The 9,986-nt window shown below is 40.9% G+C and overlaps 1 protein-coding gene across 10 annotated transcripts in view; it reads right to left on the bottom strand.

The window, feature by feature from the left end:
* Positions 1-149: 149 nt before the first annotated feature.
* The window catches only part of LOC112554697 (tumor necrosis factor alpha-induced protein 8-like protein 1), a 29,734-nt gene continuing 19,897 nt past the window's right edge, over positions 150-9,986 (bottom strand). For all 10 annotated transcript variants that reach the window (XM_025222655.1, XM_025222656.1, XM_025222657.1 and 7 more), the window contains 2 exons: positions 3,152-3,369; positions 150-2,303 (listed from right to left, as the gene is read on the bottom strand). In XM_025222655.1, coding sequence (XP_025078440.1) covers positions 1,947-2,303; positions 3,152-3,369 — 575 coding nt within the window. In that variant the 3' untranslated portion in view covers positions 150-1,946. The remainder of the gene's footprint in view (positions 2,304-3,151; positions 3,370-9,986) is intronic.

Genomic DNA, 9,986 nt, shown 5'->3' with positions numbered 1-9,986 from the left:
TTCCTGCGTTACTTTTTGTTGAAGATTGCAGTATTTGTAGTTTTACTGTTGATTGTGATTTGCAGCTTGCTGTTATTACGTGGTCACACATGCAGAAACTCCATTGGTAGAAGCTGAGTTTAATGACTAGTTATGACAAAACCCAAAAGGAATGTTTTCTTTAGTTTATTAAGAGCCTGAAATGTTCTAGCTGCAGAAATGCCATGGGCCGTTCATAAACAAGGCACAGTTGCTTGGCAAATGCACATAGTTGCCAGCTCAAAACATTGAATCACCTTGACATTGTACAAGCATGGTTGTATTGTCAGTGGCAATATACTCTCCCAAGAGCCACACCACCACCCCCAGAAAAATGCATGCAGTGTTTTCATACTACTCTGCAACTACAAACCTCATCCAACTATAATTGTGTAAAATTGCTGATTTGAAGGACAGTGGAGCCAGTTGTTTTTGTTTTTTTTTTCTTTTCAAACTCCACCTGGAAACCTGAATAAAGGAGAAGGGTGGGGCTAGCAACACCATCCTGTAAAAAAACAAAAAGCTACAAGACCCCAAATACATTTACTGCACAGCTAGAGTGGACAGGAAGGTCCCTCTTTGGGGTCTCAACTGAAAAGGGATGCCCAGAACTGGGTCCGATGGCAAGGTGTGGTTGCTATGTACTCCCCTAAGTTGGTGTAACTTTTTAATGGACATCCACCTGATGGACTGGTTTCCATGTGAGTTCCTGACACTACCAACAGCTAAAATTTAAAAAGCTACATCTTTTGGGTGAAGATGGGAAACATTTGCTCCAAGGATATATCAGTTATCAATGTTCAGTAACAAATTATATCCAGATACTGGCAATAAAGTAGTACTTTTTTTTTTTTTGCTCCTTCCCATCAACATATGCATAAAATATTGTGCACCCATTGGTCTCCTACAACTTCTGTGAGATACCATTTCAACCAAGTGTATTCAAAACATGCTCATTTTATGGACATATATGCTGCCTATCACTGCATTTAAAAGTGATTGCAGCTATAAATGGTGCAACCAAGCTGAAGCATTGTCAGATTTTGTAAAATGATAGTACCAGCCAGAATTCCTACCCATACACTTAACATGCCACGAGGCAGGACTACTACTGACTCATCCCAAGGAGGTTGATAAGCATACATGGGTAAACATGACAGTCCAGGATAGGCTGATTTCTAATGAAACTTTTTCTGCACAAATTTTGTAACTGATTTGTTGACAAATGCACATATTTCTAGAAAAAGAACATCGTCAAATCTGTAACTGCACACTATGAGAATGGACATGCATCTTACCTCAGGTCAGTATTGGGTTTGATAATAAGACCAGAGGCATCAATCTGCAAGTCTGGTCATTTATGTACAGTGAAACAGTAGTGCACCATCATGACTGCATAATTTCATATTAATGGGATAGCACTGGTCATTTTATTATAGGAGTAATAAAATTCTGGAAGCACTATTATTTGTCATAATGTTTGGTCCAAAGAATAAAAAACATTGCAGAATACCAGACAAGCAAAAGTTGCATAGGGCATGTTTAAGTTAATGGTTTTATTGCTGTTGCAATGTCATGCTACTCACAAATTTAAAGACCACTTTATAATTCAACTGATCTACTCTTATGGATGCTGCTTGATGTGAATGTTACTCAAAGAATAGGATGTAGAAAGCTCAAGAAATAGCTGCAACTTTAATTACAACTTACCAGCATGATTAACAAACCGGGCATGTCACATTATCAACAATACATTCAATAGAATATACAGAGAATATGAACTGCCCTTAAAGTCCAGACCAGCATTTACATAACTGTTCTAATCAGGAGTGACAGCAGACTTGGTGCTAGCATTCACACATTGCTGAAAGATTTATCCAGCTACAGGAAGAAAAACATGTCAGTATGTTCCATATGTCCAACAATTCTCAAAGACTGCCCTCTTCAATAAGTTTGTGCAAATCTTGCACAATCGCATCCATAAGTGGTCCATAGTTACCTTCCTTTTTGGCAAATACTGCATTCAAGAGTTCAGGTTCAGCAAAAGTATTGAAAACAAAATCAACACGGCCTTTAGATTTGTCTGTGAGATGTCGATGGATGATGTCTTGAAGCAGCTGGCGACACTCTTCAATGCCACTGCTGACAAACTTCTGGTCATATGTGAAATCAACCTCCCAAAAACTAATAGCTGTCATTGTCAGCGAGTTAAACTTTTGTTTAAATGATGACACCATTTTGAGTTCTTCTGCATTAAACTGGTCATTCTTGTACAGAATTCCCACCTGAAATATAGATTAGTTCACATACTTATAAACAGTCTTTTAATTATCAGCTAAATTTAAGCATTGAGAAAGTTCTGCAGCTAGACTTTTTCAACCTACCATAAAACTTTATTGTACTCTTCCACAAAACCCCACCAACAAGTTCAGTTTATGGGGAGCAAACTCAAAAGTTCGCAAGGCCCTTTTTCTTCACATTCATTAACATTTAAAATTATTATAAGGGCTACTTTAGAGGATCTACATCATTGTTGGTTTCCTCTTTTTATAATAGAGTTAGCATGTGTGGTAGGTGGGTTGCCCTGAAGCCTTTGTTAGTTCACACTATTTGTCTAATCATCACCAAATCTAGGAAGAATATTTTAATAAATGATGATTTGGTTGGGGATTATATTTGTTTGGCATAAGTACTAGACCAAGCTTATTTTCTAAATGATAAGTTAGAGAGGGAAAAGAGCTAGCAAGCAATTCATGTGGCAGCTTCAACTGAAATAATGTTATGGGCCCATTGCCAAACATGAACTGCTAAAATAGTAAAGGACCCAATAGTACAACGGTTTCACCATTTCATGAAACTGATATCATACATGAATAAGCTTGATTCAAAGTGTCTGATCAACCCACGTATGCTAGCTACTACTATATGTGGAAAGAACATGAAATACTGTTTACTATTTTATCCATATAAAGACAAAGTGCAATGTATTTCTTAACATTCTCAAACAGTGTCATGCACAAAAATAAAAAAATACAAAATGATATGGTGATCTTCACTTATATTTCATGAATTAAAACTAATCCCAGTCATCTCAAAAACCACATTGTGTTTTCCACACAGACACAAAGTTTACCTTGACCACAGTTTTTATAATGTACTTCATTAGCTTCTCCGCATCCTTCTTGTGACCTTTGTATTCCTTCAGCATGCGATAGGTATTGTCCAACACACGGCCTGTTGTCTCATCAATGAAAGCTTTTGCAATTTTCTTGCTGGACATTTTGCCCAGCAATTTCTTTTGTGCCCGCAGCCCCAAACCCCGGGAGTCAAAGCCTGCCCCTGGTTCTGCCACTGCAAACATTAATAGTTAATGATGGCTTTAAATATTACAAAAGCAAAAGATTACATTTACTGTAGCAGTTGAGCATTACTTTTTCAAAATGATACATGCACATATAGATGTGTAAATAAATATTATCATATATGCTGAAAATAAAAGAATATTGACAAGCTTTAGTAAAAAGAGTTTTATAAAATTTAAGCATTCTATAGAATAAAACTCTCAAATAATATTTTAGGAAATTCGTCACAATTATTTAATAAATCTTTTTCAAAGCAATGTGCATATAACAATATATAATAATTATAACCATTAGTGCCAAGATATGTTTAAAATAAATGAATATCACTGATAAAATGTCCAATTTGGAAATGAGTATATTGGTAAACACATGTAATTCCTTCGTCAAATTACAAAATAAATGAGTTGTGCGTCCTATCATCTGAGTGTGCATCTGGTACCCGTTTATAAACCCATGTTCAGAGGGGTGCGCCGAACAATTCATTCCACTAAATGCTGGACTGCAGACAGTGTTGCAAGCTTACAAGGCTATTTTGAATGTACTAACTGGGATGTCTTTTTAGAAGCATGTCCTAATCTCAACGACTTAGTAAACACCATCTCTTCATATATCTCCTTTTGTGTAGATTGCACCATTGCATCAAAACAGTTTGTGCTTTATCCTAACAACAAACCTTGGGTGACCAAGAGCCTGAAAGCAGTGCTTAATAAAAAGAAACCTGTGTTCTTCACGGGTTTTGCCCATGACAAAAAATGGTACGTAGAGAGGTCCATGATGCTATCTGTCGGGCCAAGGTGAAAAACAAGTAAAAAATTAGAGTCTCAGTTTGCTACAGGTAACATCTGAGTTGCTTGGCAGGGACTCAAGAACATGACCAATATTGACAATCGGAGTAAGGGGTTGAAAGCCAAAATCTCGATCTCAGGCGTTGACAGTACGGCCCTACCTAATGTTCTTAATGCTTTCTTTGCTTGTTTCAAGACTCATGACTTCTCAGTGCAAATTAAAGACATGCTTAGTTCTCTTCACCTTGTACAGAAGGTTGAGATTTGTCATGAACAAGCTGTGGAGCTGTTATTCGCAAGGCCTCCGGTCCGGATGCTATTTGTGGCAGGACATTATGTTTCTGCGCGCACCAAACATCTTTTTCAGCACTCTATGGATTCACTCTCCATCCCAACCGCTTGGAAATTGTCTACCATTGTCCCAGTTCTGAAGAAAGTTTCAGCTCAGCATCTCAATGACTTTAGACCAATGGCCTTAACATCGTTGGTCATGAAAGTATTTGAGACAATCATCAAGGCATTGATTCTTAAAGCCACTAATAATTGTTTTGATCCCTTGCAATTTGCATACCAGTCCAAACGAAGTATTGATGATGCTAAACTGTTCATCCTCCACACTTTACTCAAACACCTGTAGAATCCTCAAGCCCATCCTCGACTGTTGTTTGCTGATTTCTCGTCGGCCTTCAACACTATTCAGCCACATATCCTAGCTAGAAGACTCCTAGATGAGTTTTCCCTTGATCATCAGCTGGTGTCATGGAGCATTCACTTTTTGGTTGACAGGCAGCAACGAGTTCTTGTCAATGGCACTTTTTCCGACTTAATCACCACGTGCACCGGCTCACCTCAGGGCTGTGTTCTATCCCCGCTTCTGTTTATTCTGTACACCAACAGTTGTCGCAGTAGCCATGAGGGTCAATATCTTGTCAAATTCTCTGATGACACTGCACTGCTGTCTCTCATTAGCGGGCCAGTGCATACCCACGGTGCAGCTTTGGAGGAATTCATTGTCTGTTGCAATGACAACTTTCTAGAGCAGACCTGGGCAAAGGCCGGATCCGGCCCGCCTCCTGTCTCTGGCCGGCCCGCCCGCTGGCGAAGGATAGTATATATACTATACATACAGTACTGGGTAAAACTGAGTTAACTATATTAGTCCGGCCCTCTAAAACCATCCCAATTTCTCATGCGGCCCCTTGGGAAAATTAATTGCCCACCCCTGTTCTAGAGCTTAATGTGAGTAAGACGAAAGAGACTGTCTTTGATTTCCGTCGGAATTCTCCATCATGTCCTGTATGTGTCATCCATGACAAGGAGGTGGAAATTGCTTCTGCTTTTAAATACCTGGGCACCATCTTCGACAGGCGACTTTGCTGGGATGTCAACACTCAACATGTCGTGAAGAAGGTTCAATAATGCCTCTTCCTTCTCCGGAAGCTGAAGTCTTTCTCTGTCTCCCACCAATTTCTTCAGCTTTTTTACAGATCGCACATAGACAGCCTACTATCCTTCTCGTTTATTTGTTTCTACTAAAGTTTATTGGTGAAGGACAAGAGCAGCCTACATTGTGTGGTATCCACCTGCTCCAAAGTCATTGGGTCCACTCAGAGTTCTCTTCAGACTGTATAATAGGCGGACTCTTCTGAAGGTGTCTGCCATTCTTCGTGATGACAGGCATGCTCTGTCGACAGAAATTGTCGGGCTGCCGATTTTGTGTGCCTGAATGCAGGACAAACAGACTGCGGCTGTCTTTTGTTGTTTCAGCCGTGCGACTTTTGAATGGGGCTGTGCGAATGAATAAGACATGAATAGTTTTGTGCATGTAATTGTGGATGAATTTTAATTTAATCGAGCTGCAACAGAATTGCCCTCTGGGACCAATAAAGTCTTATCTTATCTTATCTTAGCTATATAACTGTTAGCATATCTGTCCTTAAAGTGTTCACCGTATAATATAAAGCAAACAAATGTTTGCATTCAGTTGCATATGTACAGGCCTGACGAGAGTGGGGGCGATGTTGTAGCTGGGCCCGTGAGTGTAAAGGGGCCAGGCATTGGTCAGCGGATTTTTTTTTAAATCTTTCTTCTTTTCATTGTCGTTTTCTTTTAAAGGTCGGAGGAAAGAAAACACAAGCATTATACATACAGATGTTGAGTTTCAAGTCTGCAGTATACTATTTCCAGGCCTACAGTAGGCAAGCCTGGGGTGGGAATTTAACAGGCCTTCCTCACTCTGACGATTTTTTCTATGGAGCAGGGTATTACACGTTTGATCCTTTTACCTCATTTTTCCTAATTTACTAATCACTCATGTGTAAACAACTTTATGTTCAAGTAGTGATGTAGATCCCAGTGAACTTGTCCTAATGTTTGCAGTCAATATTATCAATTTATGTTAGTGAATGAAATGTAGATATTGACAATCAAATTGTAAGCATATTATTATATACTGGGAAATAAATTACAATTACAAGGAGAGACCGTCTGCCCCGGGGCCAATGCTGGCTCTCGGTGGCCCTGCATATGTACATACACATGCAAAAAGCAGTGGCATCATAAATTACTTCTAAGAAATACTCTTCATTCAGTAACTAGAATGGTGCACAGTGTGGCTTATCGATTTGTTTAATTACAGAATTAAAATGTAGTTAAAACTGCCTCAAAGGGATTGCTTAAAAGAGACTTTATATATATACAATTCATGAAAGTATTTCTAATTATGTTTTCAAGTTGTCATAGTAAGATATAATTGCATGTAGAGCACACGATGAAAGCATGCTCTCTTTATAGGCATTTAATCGGAGTTTTGAAAAATTTCACATTCACAGATGGACAAAAAAGGCATGTCTACAGTCTGAAATACCCTTGTTAAATTGAGTAATAAAGAAAGAATCTATAAAAATTAAAAAGGCCCTTATTAAATAAGCAAGATTTTCTAGCTCATTACTTAGAACTGTAACCTAAAAAAAACAACTGAATTTAGTGCGTAAGTTCATGCGCATTCACATGTGTCTATGTAAATTAAGCAAGAGCAAGAAAGGGAAATATTATCATGTCATGTCATGTCATGATAAAAGATTATCATGTCCTTGGCTCTAAGTGTATTTACATACCTTAATTTATTTTATTGCCCATCCAGTGACCTGTATATGATTTGACTAAAAGGAATGCATAAGAGAAAAAGTAAATGAGAGTCAGAGAATAAGGTGTGAATATATTAGTTGGTATGAACTGTCCTCTCTGTGTGTAATATTAATTGAATAATTATAACAATCCCCTGTGGGACCCCGGGGTATGCTTGCCTAGCAAGCATTGTAAGAATAGGGTCCCTGCCATCCAGCCAGGCATGTTGTAAGAGGCGACTAAGGTGGACACCTCACCTAGAGGTAAAATAGGTTGTGGTAGGGCTAACAACCCCACCATGTAAAAAAAAATCATGTTACAGAAACTAAAACCAGAGAACTCGTCACAGATGGCGAAGGTAATGAAGCACACCAGGAGACTGGACTAATGACGGACGACAGCCAAACCCGAAAGGGAGCTGGCGCCCCGACAGCGGATTTACTGAAGCCGAGGCAAAAGTTGAGGGTGGGGTGCTGGAACGTCCAGACCTTGTACCAGACTGGCAGGATGCTCCAATTAGTCAAGGAGTTTGACAACTACAACTTGGACATCCTGGGAGTCAGTGAGGTCAGATGGACCGGCACGGGAAAGAGGAGACTAGCGTCAGGACATACCATCTTGTTCTCAGGAAGATCAGACGCTCAGCACTCTGAAGGAGTAGCTCTACTCCTCAACAAGAAAACGGAAAAGGCACTGCTGGAATGGAAGCCTTATGGACCCAGGCTTTTGAGAGCAAGATTCCATTCAAAGTACACCAAGCTGACAGTGCTAGCTTGCTATGCACCAACAAATGACTCTGAGGCAGAAGACAAGGATGCTTTTTACGATCAGCTCCAGGCAGCCTCAGAAAGCGTTCCAGCCCACGACATGTTGCTCATCATTGGCGATCTCAATGCCAAGGTGGGAAGTGACAACACCTGCAGGGAGCATGTCATGGGCAAACATGGAATCGGAACCATCAATGACAACGGAGAGAGACTGGCAGACTTTTGTGAAGAAAACAACCTACTGATTGGAGGCACACTCTTCCCACACAAAGACATCCACAAGGCAACATGGACATCACCAGATGGGATCACAAAGAACCAGATAGATCATGTCATCATCAACCGAAAATGGAGGAGCTCACTTCAAGATGTTAGAGCCTACAGAGGAGCAGACATTGCCAGTGACCACACTCTTGTGATAGCCACAGTTTCTCTGAAACTGCGTCGATCACGAGGAAAACAGGCACGTCAGCAGAGAGTGGACTCCGGCAAACTAAAAAATCCAGCCACCGAAAGGGCCTTTGCTATGGAAGTAAAGAACAGGTTCCAGGCACTAGGAGACCAACAAGAGATGACCTTAGACGACTTCAATCGAGTCTTACAGGAATCAGGAGAGAAAATACTGGGCTTCCAACGGAAAAAGAAAGAACAGTGGATCAGAGAAGAGACATGGAAGAAGATAGAAGAGAGAAAGTCAGTCAAACAAAGAATCAACAGCACGAGATCTGAACGCCTGAAGGAACAACTCAGACAAAGATATACAAAACTAAACAAAGAGGTAAAGAGGATGGCAAGAACCGACAAAAGAGACCATATAGAGAAACTAGCAGATGAAGCAGAAAATGCAGCAAGTAAAAATGACCTGAAGACACTGTACAAGATAAACAAATAGCTAAACAACGGGTTTAAGAACAGTGATGTGCCAGTGAAAGACGTGAACGGTAATGTCATCGTGGGAGAGGCAGGAAAACTACAGCGCTGGAGGGAACATTTTGAGTCAGTTCTGAACAGACCAGATCCCCCTAAGCTTGCAGACATCCAGCCAGCAGCTATAGACCTTGACATCTGCACACCAAGCCTGAAAGAAGTGACAGCAGCAGTCAAGACAATGAAGAGCGGCAAAGCACCAGGGGCAGATGGAATAACAGCAGAGATGTTGAAAGCAGATATAAATGTGACAGCTCCCAAGCTGACTGAAATCTTCAGGCAAATTTGGGAATCAGGGCAGGTCCCTGTTGCGTGGAAGACAGGGCTCATCTTCAAGTTACCCAAGAAAGGAGATCTTGGAGACTGCAATAATTGGAGGGGCATAACACTTCTTTCCCTCACCAGCAAGGTCTTCAGCAAGATTGTTTTGTCAAGACTGACGGCAACTCTTGAGAAAGACCTCCGACCACAGCAAGCAGGATTTCGCCCTGGGCGATCCTGCTCCGAACACATCTTCATTCTGCGACAGATTCTGGAGCAGAGCAACGAATGGAACACACCGCTGTACATCAATTTCATCGACCTGGAGAAGGCTTTTGACAGCATCCACCGCGAGTCCTTATGGAAGATCCTGAGGCATTATGGAGTCCCTGCAAAACTTGTTCAGGTCATTGCAATGCTGTACAGCGATTTCAAATCCCAGGTTGTCTGTGACACGGAGCTCACAGACCCCTTCAACGTCAGTACCGGGTGAAGCAGGGCTGCATTCTGTCGCCGTTCCTCTTCATCCTGGCCATGGACTGGATCATGAAGACTTCCACCGACAGTGAGAGGAGAGGGATCAGATGGACCATGACTATGACAGCAACAACAGCGCTGGAAGACTTGGACTTTGCTGATGACATTGCCCTGCTGTCACACCGCCACCAAGACATGCAGGAAAAAACAAAGGCCTTCTCAGAAACAGCTGGAAACCTTGGCTTGAAGGTCAGCACAAAGAA

The sequence above is a fragment of the Pomacea canaliculata genome, linkage group LG13 (assembly GCF_003073045.1).
Source record: "Pomacea canaliculata isolate SZHN2017 linkage group LG13, ASM307304v1, whole genome shotgun sequence".
Taxonomy (NCBI): Eukaryota; Metazoa; Mollusca; class Gastropoda; order Architaenioglossa; family Ampullariidae; genus Pomacea; species Pomacea canaliculata.
The sequence above is the reverse complement of the archived record's forward strand: the minus strand, read 5'-3'. Positions and strand labels throughout refer to the sequence as shown.